We start from the raw sequence: 20,846 nt of genomic DNA, 5'->3' as shown, positions 1-20,846 counted from the left end.
GGCATGGCTTTATGTACCTTGAGAACTGACTCCGAGTAGAAAAGCCTACTAAATAGTGGTTATACCAGTAAGTGAATAAAAATCTCAATTAGCAAATAATAATTTAAAATGTATAGTATTTTCCAGTCAAAAACCTTAAAGTTCTTTACTGGCGTTAATAAACTTCACAACTCAACAATGGAATACTAATGCCATTTCACAGATAGGGAAACTGAGGCATAGAGTGTATAAGTAATTAGTCCACACTATGTTGCAGCCAGGAATATATATAATGAAGAGCTCATGAATCATGTGTGCTTTCGGTCACTAAATCATGCTTCCCTTTATGATCAGATGTTCTCTCCTTATGGTCTTTTGCATATCCAGGTAGAACAACTTAGGAGGCTCAGTGCATTGAAAGTTTCTTCATATTTCGGTTTATTCTTAATAGGAAAAAAATAAGAAGGTGCAGGGTAATAGGAAATTCTTGGGGTTTTTTTTTATTAACAGGGAATTTAATTTACTTATGTATAGATGGATCTCTCTTATATCCTTTCCTTTTTATGTAAGCCATTTATATTTGCTGTTATAGCCCAAAGACATGCCAAAAAGTGTTTATAAAAAATGAAAGTGGTCATACAACAGTGAACACATTGAAGCTGCAAAACGTAGTGCTCTGTCCTTCTTCCACCTTTCAGGTTTATTGTTCTGGATAGCGGGAAGAACACCAAGAACCTGGGTGATATCCTGGACCCACAAAAGTCAATAGGAGTTTTGCCACTGATTTCAGTGGAGTCAGGATTTCAGTGCAAGAATTCAGCCATAAATTATGGTCTGCATCCTCGCACAGCCCAAAAATTCAGTGGTCCTTTAGAATTTGTGGACTGCCTGTCACACTCTACAATAGCTGCAGATGCAAAAAGCTTGTCCCTGCAGCAGCTCAAAGAAGGAAGCAATTCCAAATTATACATTGTTCAGCAATGCTGCAGAAGGATGGGGTAGAGGGCACCTGCTCAATTTAATCTTGTGGAGAATGCGTCTCACCCTACGACTTTTGGGGGCAAGCACACAATGGATAATCTGAGATCTGGAAATGCATTTTTTTCAGGGTGGTCCAACATACCTTTGTTTGGCATGTCTTCTAACACTGTGCTATGGTATCTCTGTGTAACTCCTTTGTTTATAAAATCAAGAATATGAAATACACTACACAAAATCAAATACTGTTCTATTCCATTTGCTTGAGGGATGTTCCACTGAAAACACGTGGTCTGGCAGCAGTGAAAGATGTAAGGACAATAGTAACAAAGCAAGTCATATAAAGTTCTGAACAGGATACTATTATTTCAATCAAAATTCACAGAATGATGCCAGAACTAATGCAGAAAAAAATAAATATGAAGATAAAAAACAAAACCAACTTCAAGTGGCTAAGGACCACCGCAAAAATAAACATTAGTAATACCGGGCCATACTCTGATCTCATCAGCAATAGTGTGAATCTGGAGTAATTGCAAGGAGTAGAGCAGAATTACTTTTCAATTGCACCACTGCAACCAAAATATGGTCCTTAAGATGCACTATTATTTTTGTACTTCTAGATAATATTTTCAGAGGACGTAGATTATTTAACCAATATCTAAAAAACGTAAACCAATATATTTTGTTTACTAGAGAAACTGGCAATATATCAAGTAATTGCATACCGATACTGGATGGATTTTTTTTTAAAATACTGTAGGTGAACATTTATTTCTTAAAATATTGCAACGTTTAAAATACTAATGAAATGCAAAACATTCCTGTAGGAAATAACCCATTAAAAAAAAGAGAGAAAGAGATAAATGTCTTAAGTAGATTGTACTAACAGAAAGGACAATTTCATTGCTAGGGTTAAAATGAAAACACTGTTACTGTAGATTACGAAGTAACAAATAGCATAAATCGATAGGTGAGCTAGGAAAAAGGCCAATGCTACAGTTAAACACACTTGTTTATTAGCATTTGATCTCAGTGCTTTCTGAGACTGGAATCTAATGAGGCAGAATTGATTACAAAATGAGGATTGGTACGATGCAGGGAACTAAGGGGGCGGTCTCGATTCAATACAATGCTCAAGATAGAAAAATCCATCAGATAAATCTTTAATATTTGTTGACAGGAAGCCAGAGGGCCAAAACCTCATCCCACAATGAATTCAGATAATCACCAAGCAGAGGGAATGCTTCTATTTGGTAGCAGTAGTAGATCAAGGCTTCAATTCAGCAGACACCTAACTGTGTGTCCCCCACTTGAATCAGGCTGACAACCTGTATGTTTAAAGATACACGTGTTTAGGTGTCTTGCTGAATCAGGGCCCTGTTGAGCTACACAATGCTGCACAGCGTTAAGTGAAGGCCAGAATCTGGCAGATGTTGTCCAAGGATATTAATAAACAAACATTAATAATAGCAGCACTTATTTAAAAATGTATGATGTCAAAGCACTGTGCAAGCATCCAAGTGTCATTATGCTCTGATTCAAAGACAATAAACTTGGAATCCCAAGATGCCTTTTTTTTTCCATAATCACTTTTCAGACTTCCAGTAGAAGTTTGCACAGTAAACAAGTGAACAGCTGTTTTTATAACTGGAAGCCTTACATAAGCTGGGATTTCAAAAGTAAGCTGTTTTATTTCTGGCTTGCACATCACCACAATAAGTTCACGTTATTATTAAGTATTTGTATTACACCAGTGATTAGAGACTCTAATGAGAAATGGAGCCCCACTGTACTAGGTGCCATATAAACAGAGTGAAAGGCGGTCTCTACCCTGAAGAGCTAATGATCAAAGAGAAGGAAAAGAAATTGTGAATTTAAAGTGCATTCCTTTGTAAAACAAACTAAACAACACAGGAACAAGCTGTCTACACTATCATGTTACAGAGACAGGTTTGGAAACTAGCTTTGGGACCCACATCATCTGCGGTGCTCATTAAACAGGACAACTGCACTATTCATCCCGAGTGCTGGGCAAAAATCAATGGAGTAGTATGGGCAACCACCTCACGGAAAGCCATATAATCTACTCATTGGGAAAGAGGGGCAGTGTTACAATAGCTGATAAAGGAAGAGATGTTGGAGTGGAGTATGTAGTAATACGAGAGGGAAAATTAATGCGGCTCCAGGGAAGTTCTGCCATGAAAAAGAAATAATAAATCAACCAGGTGAATTTCTTACCTTATAGACAGATTCTTGTATTCTTGCTTTTAATTTGGAACTACCTGTTTTCATTCCAGACACCAGAACGGTGTCTCCTTGTTTGGCAACTTTTTCCATCTCTGATATATAGGAAGGTGGTATGTAAGTAGATTCTAAGAATTTGAGTATACTGAAAAGTGAACAGAACAACTTTATGAGACAAGGGTCATGAATAATATATACTAACCCATATCAGAACTACAGTATTGTTTACTTCTCGCAAAAACGCCCACAGCAAATGTAAGGTGCTTATTTTATACCAGGAAGGAGAGGCTCAATTTTCACTTATATTCCTGAACACATGAATGTTAAATTAAGCTTCCATGGGTGCTCAATGGGCTTGTGTAGGACTGGAAAACATAGATGTCTGTAATACCTATGTGCAGGTCCCTTTTCTAACCCGCATTGCGACTGTTAGGCATAACTGTACTCCGTACCAAGATAATTCCGAGTTTGCACTGTATTCTGCAATGGACATATAGTGCACAATATATCTGTGTGCTCTGATACTGTGGCACTCTGGCTTCTGTGGCTAATTTGTGTAGTGACTCGGATGAAAGTGTATCTGAAGCCTATGTACAGAAGGCAGGACCTTCTTAGAGACATATAGGAAACATGGACGAGGTATCTCGAATTATGTTTCCAGTCTGCGTATAGAGGATTCTCTAGATCAGTGAGGTATGGTAAATGGGAAAGGCATTGCGGTTTTGATTGTGATTAAGAGAACATTATGGTGTTTTGCTCAAGTGAACTAGAAGGGTGTTTGATGTGAAGTGGATAGAAGCGCTGATTACATGTGCACGGGCAGTATGTAAACTATGTATTATGTGGTCTCTGTTGGAAATTTAGATGAGGTATAGTAATTAGGAGAAAAGGAATTTCTGGTGGACAGGATCTGGTTAGGTGCTGATAACAGGGTCAAATTTTGAAGGTTGCTTGCAAAAATACACCAAAAACAAAATTTAGGATGAAATTTTCCAAGAAACTGAATGTTATTAGGCACCGGACCTCCACTAAATTTCAGTGGGAGTTCAGCAACTTAACTCCCTTGGGTTTCTTTAAAAATCAGCCTTAAACTCTGAATTTCTTGCTTCAAAAGAAAATTTGGGGGGGGGGGGTGGAAGGGAAGGGGCGGTTAACACAACCACTTTATTAAAAATATTATATGTTAAAATTGTGACAGGATTTTCCATCCCTTAGCATTTTTAAATCAAGATGGGATGTCTTTCTAAGAGCTGGGGTGGATTTTCAAAAGCACCTAAGTGACTCAGGGCTCATCTACACACAAAAGCTGCACCATTTAAAAAAAACAAACAAAACAAAACACACACACACATTAGTGCAGAAAGAGTTCTAGCCATATAAGCTGCTAAAAAGGCATGTTTTGCCATTACAGGCAAAACCCAGGGGAAATACTGGCAATAAAAAAATAACGTAGGTTTGATCAGAGAAATGACATCGGTTTACTATTAAAAAAACCACACCCAACATAACAGTGTACTACAGACACAACAACACCACAGATATTTCACATTAATGAGCAGGACTCAAAGCACAATATGCTTTCCTATCTCCTCTGCCTCACGCTTTGATTCACTTCTTTACTAACTAAATTTTGCTGGATATTATTTTTTTAAGTAAATGGAAATCCTGGCACTTGAGTTTGAATCTATCGTGTCTTCGCATCCCGATTATATATTACAAGAACGTCAGTTTAATGTTCTACTTGACTAGTGTGTGGAAACTGCTTGATAGGAAAGAAAACTGAGTTAGTGTTTTATATGCTTCTGGTATGACCAGAAACCCAAAAGTATGTCAGGCAAGCATTTCTGGAGCTGACATTCATATCAAGCAAAGCAAACATTCATTGTAGCATTTACTATGATGGATACTAGTAAAGTTCTAATAGACAAAATAATCCTGCTTTGCTGAAGGCCTATTACCAGTCAGTCAGTCAGTATCAATATAAAGGCTGAATCAGGACTTTGGGAACCTAAAATGAAGAATATCCCAAATACGACAAAGCCAGGTAGCCTTCAAAGTTGACGAGTTTAATAAGTGTGGAAACTGAAATTCCTGTAGCGTGACTCCTCTCAGTCAAAGGAAATCAACAGAATACTAAAGTAGGTACAGTGAAAGCTTATGCAGTACCTAAAAGTGAGGGGAAGGCTGTTGTTGGATAAGCACAGGAAGCTAGGCGTATTCCTATTCCTGCCACAAGCTCTCAGTATGATGTTAGGCAAGAACTTAACCTAGCTGTGTCTTAGTTTCCCATCTGTTAAACACAGATGAGAGTATTTCCTTACTTTCCAGAGGTGTTACAAGGCTTAATTCATTAAGAAGTTACAAAACACTTTAAGACTTTTGGATGGAAGTTTCTATTAGAGTTCAGAGTTTGGGCCAGATCATACTCACAAGTCGATGGCACCATAGGTCCCAGTGTGGTGTGTAGGGCTCCTACAGATTATAAGTGCCAAGCAAGACACAGTGGTTTGGATTTTCAAAATGTTGAGAGGCTAAAACTGCTACATCTTCCACTAGAACGCTAAATACCCTGCTCTGAAAGCCTCAAAAAGCTTATTAAACCCTTTTAAAAAATGAAATATTTGTTTCTCCATACAGTTCCTTGTAAATGGTGCTGAGAGTCACCAACACCGCAACCACACTCTGGCCACCTTATTGGCAGTCTCACCAGAGAGGCCAAATACTGAATGGGCCATAGCCCCATCTTCCAAACAAGAGGCTAACCTTTGACCTCTGCAGCCAATCCCACATCCTTGCACACCAATCACAGCACTAATACCTTATTGTTTTCCCCAGTTGTTTGGGGAGGGGTCAGCTATGGCACAGTTGAGTCTATTATTAAATTTTTATTGGTGGTTTAGAGCTATATGGGCAACTTCTGAACATCATTAATTGTATTTTTATTATTGTGAATTTTAAATGGGTGTGAATGTGCCCAGAATTGTGGATTGGCAATTGTAGTAGCTAGAAATCTAAAACAATGAACCTGTATACGATACTTTGGATATTATCATTTCAGTTTATAGACCCAGATTCAGGAAGGTAGCTTTTGTTCATGCCTAACTTTAAGAACATGACTAAACCTGGGGCTTTGAGAATAACGTAAATTGTGCTTACCGCAATGCATTGTGGGAATCTGAGAAGCCATCAGCCTCAGTATCTTTTACTATCGTCCAGTCAAAGGCTAACCCCGCCAATGTGCTAAAAGTGTTTCCTATAAATCAAATGAATAATTAGGTAATAAAATTCAAAATGACAAAGAAGTCTTCCTGCTGCTTGGAAACAAACAAACAAACAAAAATATCAATGAACAGAAGCAGGAGCATCTTAAATTTGCAAAAATCATTCAAACACGATAGCTCTTCATTAAAGTTAAAAAGGAGGGGGTTTTTATTAAGCCAGGTAACTGGAAGGTTTGGAGAATCAAAATGGAACAGAGAATTGTTTCCGGCATATGGTCTGATGGCTTTGGATCTTCTTCTTCCTCAACGCTTAGTGAAATGGTCGGCCGTAACAATTGTTTGCCATTGGGTCTGTTCCTGTGCAGCCGCAAGGGCTTGACGGGCCAAGAGTCCAACACTGGAACAGACTTGATACGCTCCTGTAATAAGGTGTCTGCCTCTGGGCCGCCTACACTCCTCAGTTGGTGGAATTTTATCCTGGATGTTACGAGCCAGCTGTAGAATGGAAGTCGCCAGAACGTCTTGTGGCATTCTTGCAACATGTCCAAAAAGTGCAAGACACCATCTGCAGACAATGACCCCAGTAGCCTGTGGTGACCATAAACATCTGCGGTAAGAATGCAGTTGTTCCACTTTATGCCCAACATACGACATTGGGCATGCTTTGGATCCCAGTACATATATACATTATCATAGACCCTCACTGCTCAACTACAAATTTGTATTTTCTGGTCACACTAAGTGTACCAGCATGTCTGCTCTGGAGAAAAGGGAATTAACTGTCTGAATTTTTAATAAGATACTGCTGGAATAAGCAAATCACATCCTTCCCCCTTCAAAACAAGAACTACCTAAACCACGATTAGATTCTGTGACTACTTTTTGGATACCAATAGGACACATGCATCCTTCAATGCAGGTTATTACAAAAGTCAGATGTGACAATGAGTCCATTCCTGGTAATCAGCAAAACTCCCACGCTCTTTGGGCCAAGTGGATATGAGGCACCTTCATTTGAATGTTGAAAACATCACAATATAATTTATCTCAAACTCATTTTCACATGCAGGATAGATTCCAATCCCGAAGTATTTGTGCGCCACCTAAAATTAGAAGCATTTTTGCATCATAGGTGCTAACAGACTCCATAACAAAGTGTTGCTGACTCCCTAATGGTACATTAGGGCAGATATACAAGTCCTTAAACAACTCAGTGGCTTGGCAGAAAAGGAGAGGGTTAAGTCCTTTACCTTGGCTATCTGCAGAAGGCCAGATCCGACTACCCCTCAAGTCAATGGCAAATCTCTTTTACGGCATATGTATATCACAGTCATATCTCCTAAGTACCGTATATTCCACATTCAAGTGGAAACAAACCACATACATGAGACACTTTAGACATACTATGAGTAAGGAACTATCAACCTACATATAATTTTATACACCCTTCAGCTAACTCAGAGCCAAGCGTATAATCCAGCACTTTGAGACATGTGGATCTGAGATACTCTTTGAGGAATTTGGGATCCACATTTTAATGAAATGCACTTTCAATATGACTTTTTTAAACCTGAAATGGATTTACCTGTAATATAGACAATTCAAGTCATTCACTTTTTTGGGGGGCTAGATCTTAGGTCCTGTCTACACTAGAAGAGAAATTCAGCCTGAGCGACACAGTGTGAGTTACGTGAATAGAGTAACTCAAATCGACGTAGCCCAGAGCTACTTACGCAGGGTCCGCCCTATGCGATGTCAACGGAAGATGCTCTCCCGTTGACTCCCCCTTCTCTTCTCAATCCAATGGAGTACAGAAGTCGACATGAGAGCGATCTGCGATCAATTTAGCGAGTCTTCACTAGACTCGCTAAATTGACTGCTGATGCATTGATCGCCACTCGTCGATCCCCCGGTAAGTGTAGACAAGCCCCGAGTCATTGCAACATGTGAAATAACAGATATTAAAGGACTACAAATGGAATAAACACACTGAATTGTCTCATGCTGAATCTGAAAGTCTTTTAAAAAGATCTCTCAGTCTTGGGGAGAGATGCTGCACCCACTGAAATCAATTACTAAGCTCCCATTGACATTCATGGGTGCAGAGCTGAAGCCTTATATTGCTAGTATTTTTTTATTAATAATAATTTGTTTTCACTTATATTCTTTGTTTTCCTCTCTCACTCTTTCATTGGCAAATTATAATGACCACTGCAACTTCACTGCCACGTTCCTACAGCTAAAGGCTTATGGCATCATCTAAACCACAGAAATGTTGTAACAGTGGTAATACAATTCAAAGCATATTTTCCCTCCCAAATATATACTACACAGACACAAATAGCTTTGTATCCTGCATGAACAAGATTGTGACTATAAAAAGCACCTTTCTATTCTTCCATTCTAAAACTTCTTTCTTTAACTCAGTCTGTTACAGGGGCAGCATATTTTGAACTGCTTGAGGATACTTTATTTAAGATGCAGAGCTCAATTAGCTGTTCTCATAACAAATGTTTTAGCTTTGCAAAGCTAAGACAAGTCTTCCCTCATTCTTGCTCAAACTAAAGATAAGCAACGTGCAGAGATGTGCCTGAACTGTGCAGCAGCAAACACTCAGCAGAAGCACAATGAAATCCCTGCTGGGACAATGGGGACAGGGCTCTGAAGCACATGAGTTATCCAAGGTAAACAAATGTTAGAAAGTCATATCCTAGTCTCACTGGAGTCAATAGAAAAACTCCATTTAGACTTTAGTTAGTAGCAGGATTTAGCCCGAAGTATAATTTAAAAAGAGTGGCACGATATATTAAATTTCATCCTGCCTGCTAGAAACTGAAAGCACTTTAGTCCCACTATGACTTGATTAGCATCCATTAATCCTTACACAGAGTTTACGCCAAGAACACACTGATCAATCAAGTAAAGATTAAGTTTGGACAGGAGTTTAAAAAATCATTTTAGATACCCCACCCTGCGCTTGCTAACAGATCTATGACAGCAGTTCTAAAGCAACAGCCCTACCAACTCTTTGTTACACTGAGCTATGATAAGACTGGAGTTCATCATGGAACTGCAACGGTTCCAGCAGCTTTTGGAATCCTATATATGAAATTACTTTGGGCCCTGATCCCACAGGCCCTATCCAGATAAGAGTCCCAATGAATTCAATGGGACTTTTGCCTTTAATAAAGATTGCAGGTTTGGCTTGGTCCAACAAACACTTACAAATGTAAATAGCTATTCTTGAACTCAAGACTAATCATGTGAGCTAAGCTAATGTTATGGCACTTTTAAAATGTTGAGATGGAATTTAATCTTAAGAGTTCTACTCTGTCACCAACAATTGGAAGTTCAAGCATTTAACGAGAAGCTTTCACTGTATTTAAGTCTCCATAATTCATGTCAAGCATAACAAAATAACTTTACTTTCCTAAAATATTTGGTAGGAAGTTTAGTCCAGAACTTGTGAATCAGAATTTTGATTCATTTTACACTGTACAAAAATGAATCAAGTCTAGAAGCTATGAAGACATGTACATGCACAGTAATTTTGTGATTAAGTTTTTTAAAAGTTTACATAATGGCTTTAACATTAACATTCTCTGTGTTTACAGAGTGCCTTGATATAAAGCTATTTTGAGATAATGGGTGATGTGCAAGAGTTTACACCGAGACTAATTTGGCTCACCGTATCAAAGATTGGTTGAATATCATCTCCCTTCTCCATACATTCATGAGGCCAACTTCCCCATGGTGTAACTATTGTCCTAATTTTTTTCAACAATGCTGCAAAACTATTTGGGGAAAGTGCTAAGTGCCGATTTAAACAGCACACCGTAACTGGTATCATCAGAAAAAAATACATGTTAGACATATTTAATGTGCATGTTTAAAGTGTCTTCTTCCTTTTTTACTGGCATTAACAAAAATAATTTGCACACAATACATTAGGATGTTAAGTGTGTTACAAAATTCCAAACAAGTATGTGTAAGGGGAGGCACCACTGAACTATATATCTAGGTACTGCTATTTACAGCATCCTCTGTCACAGGACCAGAGGTTCACAGTAATGCATGACCTGATCTTTCATACAAGATGCAATAATGAGGTACAGCATATGGTCAGTCTGAACCAAAGATAACATTTTTAAAAATTCCCTAACATCACATTATGTGAGTAAATGAAATAACATACAAGTTACTACAAAATCTACCAAATATAATCATGTATATAAACAGAAGTCCAAAGTAAAAGCCAGCTACAGGCCCTTTGCAGTGTTCAACTGTTCACCAATTACAAGCTTATTTTTTCCCTTTATTTTTGTTCCTCTTGTATGCAAAAGAATAAATAATAAATTGTCTAAAAGTCATTTATTCAGTTTTCTTAAATGAAAAGAGAGCATCTCTGAAATGTAAAGACTGTCTTCAATAACTCTGCTCATGTTCCAAAACTTGGTCATCTGTTAGTAGAGGAACAATGTTTGCAAAAGGAGATGAATGTGTAGAAAGTACTGTAAGAGAACACGATAGCAGTTTAAAAGTCGCCAGCAAAATTCTTAAAGTTGAGTTCCTAAGTTAATCACTTAAAAAAAAGTGATTTTCAGAGCTGCTGAGCAATCACTGTTTCCATTAATTTAAGCTTGATAGTTTAAACTTAGGCTCCTAGTGAACATCTTGTTCCAGCAATTTAGATTATAGTGTTCTTTGTGGGTTTTAAACCACAGCTTCTGTTCAAACTTTAACTTGGATGGCTCCCAAAGAAAATTTGTCAGCTGAGTATGTTTGAGAATCTACAGAAACACCACGCCAAGGTTCTGGAATTACAAATAGAATAAGGAAGTTTAACAGTTCTACCTATTGATATTTTGCAGTACAGAGCCTGGCTTTTATGATTTATAAGTAGACATATGTGGTTTAGGCCTCTAGTATCCAAACTATAAACATCAAGCTTCTACTGCTGTTTAAGTCGGCTGGCCTCCTTAATTCATTAAGTATTTTAAAAACCTTTTGTTTTGTGTGTAGAATTGAGCTGCTGAAGCAAGGTCTGAAGTTCCTGAGGGCATTCAGATTACTACATACACTATGGCAAGTAGAGGTTTCCTCTTCCTCTTAGATACAAAGGACCCAATCCATCTTCCACTGAAGTCACTGAAAAGACTCTCACTGACTTCAGTGGGTCAGACCCTATGTTGGTGGAAACAACTATAAAAAAAATCTAGATGATATTAGATTGAGGGATATGAAGCCCAGCTGTTGGTGGCTGGAATAGGGACAGAAGTGTGAACAAAATGTGAACAAAAGACACATTAAACTTGTTTGACCTTATATAAAATGTCTTTTTACAGGTTTGCCTTAAAAATGCATCCTCCTTGCCTCAGCTTAGCAAAACCCTATCAATCTACAGTGCAGTTCACAGACTTGTATCACTACTGCTTCAATCTTCCTTGTAGCCCTGACCAGACCAGCCAAATATTGATGTGACATTTCAGCAATGCAAATGTTATTGCTTCCTGCTTTTTGTTTCTCTCACCCCCTTTCCCTGAAGTTAGAGCTTTTACATGTAAATATGTTTATATGGGATTCTGATATTTGAAATGCCATCAATACTAAAGTTGATTCCTGAGCAACACAGAAAAAATTAAACAGGAATTGTCTGATATGAAACAGTGTCCAACTGGCCCATCTGGATATTTGGGATTGCTTGGTCAGCCCTCTTATACTTAACCACAAATGTTACAATAAGTTAGTATCTGTGCGCCAACAGGACAATTCTCCTACACATTGTCCGGGTTGGGCTCCAACATCCAGTCCTGTCCTAGGTAAAGTCTGAGCAGAGTACATCACACACACATGTATGACTTCATTAACACTTTCACATCTTAATAGTAAGCCTCTGACCTTCAGAATCCAAAGCCTGAATTTTCAGCTTCAGCGGTGAATCTTCAAGATAAAGTTCTCTTGTCGTGGACACAATTTGGATGCCATGAATTATGTCAACTATAGCATCACAACGAAGCACTTGACCAGTCACTTAAGGAAACAATAGAAAACATGAAGTCAGTAGCACTGAGCATGATCACCACCAAAATTATTAAGCAAATAAGATGAACATATTAACCAGTTGGCAGATCTAAACGAAGGGCAGCACAAAGCTTTGCCATTCAGGGAATGGAATCCAGGTCCTGAATGCTATTGAAAAACAAACTAGGCCCTGAAGACAGGAGAAGTAGTTCCTCCCTTCTAAGCTCAAAATAAAAGTGTTTGTGTGGGATTTGCAATGCCCATCATACTGTCAGTGAAGAAAATTTGCATTATTTCCCCTCCAGAAAATGTTTGTAGAGTGTTGCTGGTTCAGAATAGCAGCTCCCTGGACACAATTCAGTGACTGAAATGGGTAAAATCCCCCTACACGTATCATTCATAAAACACCCTACATTCCTTTGGGATGAAAAGTGCAATATAACATAGCCAATTTATTATACAATGATTACGTTACAAATAAATGTCTATTAACTCATCTACTTTGCATATCTTTCTTTCTAAAGGCAGACAGTACCCTGCATTGATGTAAGGCATGGAAGTAAACTCCAATTTTCCAAATCCCAAATATCTAAAACTGATTTATGTAAAATTAAAATTGAAACATTCACTTCTAGGAATCCCCAGATTTGTGAGGGTTTCAGATACACCTATCACCCACCCCTGAAGATTTCAGATGCCTTACCCACATTGACTTGAGACCTCTGCGGAACAGGGTTCATGTGATCTTTGCTTATATATAAGTGCACAGATGAATGGATGTTTGTTTGTTACATATACAGTGTGTATATGTGTGTATCCCTTAAAGATGTCACAGGGCTCATAGACCTGCAGTATTGTACAATTTTTTTAACCCACACAATAAAATGTGACTTTAAAAATTTGAAAACGTACATATATCTTCAGCAAAAATTATACTTGTCAGACGTGTTGGCTGCGATGAACGTGCCTGGACAACAGCCTTTTGTGAACACTGGCGTTCATCGTGATCTGCAGGTTCTATGCTGGCAACTTCTGGCCTTGTGGAAGACCTACAAGAATATCACTGAAAGTTACTGGAATGTTAGTCAGCTATCATGGAAAATGCACAGACTCTTATTTAAAAGCAACAGTAACCTTTTTATCTGAACCACCACCACCATTACCGTATGTAAAATCTGTGTCTTCATATTATAAGCTATGGGACTGACTTTTGCACGTGCAGAGTGCCCACATCTACCAGGGATTTCAACCAGAGTTGAGGTTAGTCAGCACTTCTGGGGAAAAAGCATGCCCTAAGCCTATTGCTATATCTATATACCCTTCACCGCAGCACAAGAACGCCAGCTTATGCTAGTCATTTTGCTTTAAAAAAAAAAAAAATCCTATGCATTTACTAAGCCAAAAAATCCTTCATCTTGTGTTTTAACAACTTAGAAGCAGAGACAGTAAGATAAAATGCAAACAGAATATGAAGTGCAACCTAAGATTAAGTCTATCAATTACCGTCATAAGATAAATGCTATTCCTCACTTGCAATCATAATTGGCATTTTCCATAGCAAAGGTATGGATGATGACTCAGGTTTTTTCCAATTACAAAAAGTCACAATTATCCATAGATTCGCTGTGGCAGAGCCCATTAATAGTAAAAGTGATGAGTAACATTTTTCTAATTAAGAAATTCACATGTGATATAATATCTAGTTAATGTATGCAATGCAATTTAGATTTAGAAGCTTGTATAATACTATTTGGTGCTATTTAAATTAACACAACAGTTTGAACCATTATAAATTATTTGACCAATTCCATTTTTGCTCAAAATTGTGTTTCTTTAAAAAGCAAGACCCCAATCCTGTAGTGAGTTCTGCATGCCCCTGGGTCCACACGGAATTCATTGCAGGACTGGGGCCCAAATTTTTAATTTCTTAAATGTTGCAAGGGCCTGAATAGAAGCGGGATTGGCGGGGAGGGGGGTGTAGAGTCACAGCTAGAAACATTGTGGATTTCTCTAAGGCGACTTCATGGTGATGATGAAAGCACAGTTGATTGGTTATTGGGTTTTCTTCAAAAATAATAATCAAAACTATGGGTGAGATCCACAGCTGGTGGAAACAGCAAAGCTACACTGATTTATACCGGCTGAAGAACTGACCTTGTTTTTGGAATTATTTCCAAATAATGGCAATTTTTGGAAAAGTTTCACAAAGCAATGATCTATGGGAGATCACCTGAAACAGAAATGTTTTGATTTTCCATCAACTCTCTCTCCAAACCTGAGGCTTGGATTTGATATTAACAAATTAACCATATCAAGAAATTAGCCCCTTCCTTTGTGATTAATTCATGCCCATTATAAACACATTACCACCACACTGCATTTTGCAGTACTTGCAGTTTTCTTTCAGTTAGTTATCCAGCCAAGGAGAACACAGAACCACCTTTGTTATATTAATTAGAATAAATAATTCTTTGTCCCACTGCAACATTAAACAACAAAAATCACCATCTTAATATTGAATCCAGCCCTACAACATACTGAACACCATCAACTCCAAGCAGGATCAATGGAAGTTCAAGAGACTCTGCAAGTCTCACAGTTGGGTTCCTCAAATGAAACACGTAACAACAGATCAGTTTCAGGATCAATAAGGTTTGAATTAGAATACATTTTCAAAACTACACAACATGTATAACTGTAGAAATGGACATGTAACCATTGTACACAGTTGGCACTGAGTTGTACCTAGGTGAGGACCAGATTTCCACCATAGCAGGCACTGAACAAACACATGACCAAAAGGCTTTAAGCAGCTTACAATTTAAAGGTATGAGTAAAGTACTGGATCTGTAAAGTACACAAGTACTTGGTTTGCAATTATAGGAATTGCACATGAAAATGCAGATTTGTGGGGATTTATACGGTTTTGCATATCTGCTTGCCAAACCCTGCTGTTCTTAGGCAAAATGACCACCACTGAAGTCAATGTATTAATGAATATGACTCCAACAGATGTTTGGCCCAAGTAAGGACTAGGTTTAAAGAACGGGGCGCAACTGTCACTGATGTTTCTGAAACAAGTACCAGGATTTGGCCTACTCAAAACAAAACAAAAATCACACCAAACCACAACAAATGAACAGCTATCAGCAGTTATTTATGGGCAGTTTAAGAACTGATCAATTGTCTAAGTCTGAAAATAAACAGAAAACAATTAAGTTTATGTACTTAAAAGTGTGAGAGTCAAGTCCTGATAGAGAAAATATTATACATTAATTTTCACTAATAAGAATCCCATCTACACTTGCCCATAAATAGGGCGTAATAATTGTAGGTTGGATGATGAAGACAGTAACTGAAAAAATGTTGTTACAGTAGTGTCTTGCACTCTGTTATGCTCTTCCCTCCACAGAGCTAATTTTAGTCTTGTGATATAGACAAACAATTCACTATTTCACAAAGCAACACATACCTCCCCAATTTATTCCACATCCTAACTACTGCAGTGTTTTTAATTCCTGGGACAGCATGCCAGTAATTAGATGCTAAAAGAGCTACTAATGTTTCAACATTAGATTCTACCAATATGTACCTGGTAGGACTTCTTGAATTACATATTAAAACCGCTAATAGCGTCTAGCAGTAAAAACAATGCTTGCGTGGTGCTGGTGGGAAGAAGCAGAATAGCGAAGAGGGAGGGAAAAACAAAAGAAATATGTAATTTATGTCCCAACATTTGTTTTACTCCAACAGTTTGGGCCAAATTCTACTTTCAGGTGACTGCTCAGCACTCCCACTGACTTCAGTACCTTCTACCTCATTATGTTCAACTTTTTAAGTTTTAGGCTTTACACACCCAATCTTGTCCCTATTGCTGTCAGTAGCAAAACTCGCATCAGCGGGACAAGATTGGGCCCTAAATTTGTCCCTATACAAATACACTAACTCCTCTCTTAACATTGTAGTTATGTTCCTGAAAAATGCGACTTTAAGTGAAACGATGTTAAGCGAATCCAATTTCCCCACAAGAGTGAATGTAAATGGGGGGGGGGGGGGTTAGGTTCCAGGAGAAAAAAAAATTTGCCATACAGTACAGTACTATAGTTGAGAGGTGCCCCGGCCTTACCCCACACAGGCAGAGCCCACTGGCACTGGAGACAACAAGGCAGGCAAGGAGGCTGAAGGTGCCATAGGGTAGGAGAAGCATGTTGCGCAGCATGAGCAGCTGCGTCCCCTACTTTGCAAGCACCGGGGGGAGGGGGGCGGATGGCTCAACCCTCGGCCCGCCCACTCCACCCCTTCCCCCAAACTCCCACCCTTAACCCACCTCTTCTTCCCCCCACCCCTTTACTCCACACATAGCATCCTCGCTCTTCCCTCCCCTGCCTCCTGCCCACGGCAATCAGCTGGCTTGCAGCATTCAGGAGGGCGGAGCGAGGACACAGCACGCAGGCTCCTCCTCCCTCCCCTGCCCCCTGAATGCTGCAAGCCAGGTGATTGCCACGGGCAGGAGGCAGGGGAGCAAGGTAGGAGGCGCGCTGCGTCCTCCCCCCTGCCCACGGCAATCAGCTGGCTTGTGGCATTCAGGGGGCAGGGGAGGGAGGGGGAAGAGCAAGGACTCGGCACGCAGCCTCCCCCCCTACCGGCAACAATCAGCTGGTTTGCGGTGTTCAAGAGGCAGGGGGAGCCTGCGTGCTAAGTCCTCGCACCTCCCCCCTCCCTCCTGAACACTGCAAGCCAGCTGATTGCCGCGGGCAGGAGGCAGGGGGAGGAGGGGGAAGGCGCTGATCCACGGGGTCTGCCGGCGGGCGGGAGGTGCTGTGGACAAAGCAAGCTTTGCTATAACGTTGTTTGGTTGCATTGCACAACTTTAAATGGAGCATGTTCTGTAACTGAGCAGGGATGCAAGATCGAAACAACATTAAGTGAGAGGATGTTAAGTGGGGAGTTACTGTACTGCAAAATTACAAGAATAATATTCAACTATCTGCCATGGTAGAGGAACAAAAGTAAGTGGGTATCATGGGTGATTATGTCTAACCATATTTAATGCTGTTAATAATCCATTTTAAAGTATTGACAAACGTATGTCCTTCCCCATAATTTTAGCATTATTTTGGTGAATACTCTTGCATCAATTTATAGATAAGTTCAGACTGCACAGTTTAAGTACCACAGAATAACTGCTCTTCAGAATGCATAATTAGCAAAAATAAGTCTCTCTGAAGATAAATAATTATCAGCTCATCTAATGTTTCAGGACTTGACTTAGAAACATTTACAGACATGTAGCCAGATGGAAACAGTAACATCAACTGGCATGTAAAGCCTTTCAACAGAGACTTGATTGAACAATATGTTTGGTGCTGTATTCACAGTGAATCTCAGGACCCAATTTACTGTTTATATACCAAACTGACTACACAGCATCCAAAATAACATAGAAGCAATTTTATCTGTATCAGCAAATTATGGTTCCAAACAGATTCCCAGGGAATCGTAAGATGTTCAAGCTGAACCACAGCCTTGCCCTCCTCACAATGGAACAGAATTTCCCTATTTGCATGAGTTTTTAAACCTACAGGGGACGTTTTATTTGTTTTTGTTTTCTTAAGTCTACTCGATCCTCTCTTAGACCAATTCTCATTGTACTAAGAAAAAGAGTAGCAAACAGATTTCCATCCTGTCCTATGTTTTAGAGGCAAATGCAATAGATGGACACAGTGAGAGTAGCCAAGGGTGAAGCTTTTGCTCAGAGTGGGGTTTTCAGTAGGGCTGTGAGTTGGCCCACCTCTGGACAGCAACAGGAGCAGAGTTAAGCCACCGGTGACTGCTTTTGAACATCAGACCTAGAATGCCAACTGAAATCAAATCTATCACATTGTTAAATCCAAAAGATCTTTATCATTCATTTTTTTCTTAGGCAAAACCGACAATGGGGTTTTAATCTTAGTAAGTCTCTCATGATTTGGCCTTCACTGAGTATTACAGTACACTGCTCTAGCTAAAATATGATTTAATTTTGTGGATTGTTCTGCCTTTAGCTTCACTAGGTAGAATATAAGAAAACAAGATGTACATTCCCCAAAGCATAATGGGTTTTGTTCCAGAATTTTAGCTGGGACTGTGTTTAGCAAAATTAACATTATGCATCTCCTAAATGCAGGCAATTATTTGACATATTGTTTCCTTTTAAGTTCACTGAAGTGATATTTTGGACCCTTCCTCCTCTTGTCTTGACCTAAAACTGAAAAAAGCTTCTGAATGAATAATTATGGTTTTGAGGTTTTTGTATGTAGCTGATACTAAACTGGGAGGAGTGGTAGATACGCTGGAGGGCAGGGATAGGATACAGAGGGACCTAGACAAATTGGAGGATTGAGCCAAAAGAAATCTGATGAGGTTCAATAAGGATAAGTGCAGGGTCCTGCACTTAGGACGGAAGAACCCAATGCACAGCTACAGACTAGGGACCGAATGGCTAGGCAGCAGTTCTGTGGAAAAGGACCTAGGGGTGACAGTGGACGAGAAGCTGGATATGAGTCAGCAGTGTGCCCTTGTTGCCAAGAAGGCCAATGGCATTTTGGGATGTATAAGTAGGGGCATAGCGAGCAGATCGAGGGACGTGATCGTCCCCCTCTATTCGACATTGGTGAGGCCTCATCTGGAGTACTGTGTCCAGTTTTGGGCCCCACACTACAAGAAGGATGTGGATAAATTGGAGAGAGTCCAGCGAAGGGCAACAAAAATGATTAGGGGTCTGGAACATATGACTTATGAGGAGAGGCTGAGGGAACTGGGATTGTTTAGTCTGCAGAAGAGAAGAATGAGGGGGGATTTGATAGCTGCTTTCAACTACCTGAGAGGTGGTTCCAGAGAGGATGGTTCTAGACTATTCTCAGTGGTAGAAGAGGACAGGAAAAGGAGTAATGGTCTCAAGTTGCAGTGGGGGAGGTTTAGGTTGGATATTAGGAAAAACTTTTTCACTAGGAGGGTGGTGAAACACTGGAATGCGTTACCTAGGGAGGTGGTAGAATCTCCTTCCTTAGAAGTTTTTAAGGTCAGGCTTGACAAAGCCCTGGCTGGGATGATTTAATTGGGGATTGGTCCTGCTTTGAGCAGAGGGTCGGACTAGATGACCTCCTGAGGTCCCTTCCAACCCTGATATTCTATGATTCTATGATTACATAAATGTATAATAATAAAGTGTATGGGACAGTTGTGCGTTAGAACAAGATCGCAGTTTTTCATTAAATCTATATTCAACGGAGGCAGAGTACAGGCATGTTAGGTTTGTTAAATACATGAATAGCCAAGTTCTCGCACAGCCAGACACCCAGAGATTCTTCACAAACATTTTTTCCCCTGCACTGCTGTAGTTAGCCTATCTTTGTCTAGATACTATTGAACCTTTCCTGGTGTTCAGAAAAGCTCTACAATAGCCATCACATTGCGGTTCTGAAAAAGTGGCATTTCTCTGCTGCAGCTGTTGTTCTCATAGATTTCCCAGGCAACCTTACAAATTCTAAAATAGAATAGCCCATTCCCAAGAGGTTATGGATAGCAACCTATTCATGGTAAAGGAAAATGGTTAATTCTCCACAAAGAAAGTTTTTGATCCAACCAAACTAGAAATATTGGCTGGACTTTTAAAAAAGGAAAAGATAACAAAAGTAACTGCCATGGACAGGTGGCCAAAAAGTATTTTATTATAACTGCTGAAACGTTTATGCAAAAAGCTAGAGAGAGTACAGACAGAAGGCTAACATGCTTGTAGCCTGCTAGTTAATTGTTGTTTTTTTTTAAATCACGAGATAATCCAAATATTAGAATGCAATCAAAACAGATTAAGGTTTGACTGTATAAATCATCAAAAGGAGAGTCAAGGTATGGCTGCATGCCTGGTGAGAACTCATGCCACTGTATCTTGGGAGCACGCAAGTCTAAGAATATTGCATGGCTGTTCAGCTTAGTGCGATGCCAGCCATTGCGGTGATTTCCTCTTTCCCCATTCTCCCCCCAAAAATTCACGGATTCAGAAGAAGGCTCCTTCACATTCAAACCTTCACTTCAAGTAAACAGGTTTCAGACTGGTAGCCGTGTTAGTCTATCAGTAGAAAGAACGAGGAGTACTTGTGGCACCTTAGAGACGAACAAATGTATTTGGGCATAAGCTTTCGTGGGCTAAAACTCACTTCATCGGATGCATGCAGTGGAAAATAAAGTAGGAAGATATATATACACAGACAACATGAAAAAATGGGTGTTGCCATACCAACTCTAACGAGACCAATTAATTAAGGTGGGCATACAGTTAGTATGGCAACATCTATTTTTTCATGTTCTCTGTGTATATATATACACCTTCCTACTGTATTTTCCACTGCATGCATCCGATGA

The 20,846-nt window shown here is 39.4% G+C and overlaps 1 protein-coding gene across 3 annotated transcripts in view; it reads right to left on the bottom strand.

Annotated features, from left to right (window-relative positions):
- Positions 1-20,846, bottom strand: part of NUP210 (nucleoporin 210) — a 117,703-nt gene that overhangs the window by 80,756 nt on the left and 16,101 nt on the right. For all 3 annotated transcript variants that reach the window (XM_073352190.2, XM_073352193.2, XM_073352191.2), the window contains exons 2-5: positions 13,359-13,495; positions 12,324-12,455; positions 6,361-6,457; positions 3,199-3,349 (exon numbers count right to left, since the gene is read on the bottom strand). In XM_073352190.2, coding sequence (XP_073208291.2) covers positions 3,199-3,349; positions 6,361-6,457; positions 12,324-12,455; positions 13,359-13,495 — 517 coding nt within the window. The remainder of the gene's footprint in view (positions 1-3,198; positions 3,350-6,360; positions 6,458-12,323; positions 12,456-13,358; positions 13,496-20,846) is intronic.

This window comes from Lepidochelys kempii, chromosome 7, assembly GCF_965140285.1.
Source record: "Lepidochelys kempii isolate rLepKem1 chromosome 7, rLepKem1.hap1, whole genome shotgun sequence".
Taxonomy (NCBI): domain Eukaryota; kingdom Metazoa; phylum Chordata; order Testudines; family Cheloniidae; genus Lepidochelys; species Lepidochelys kempii.
Note: the sequence above shows the minus strand (reverse complement) of the source record. Positions and strands in the feature narration are given on the sequence as shown.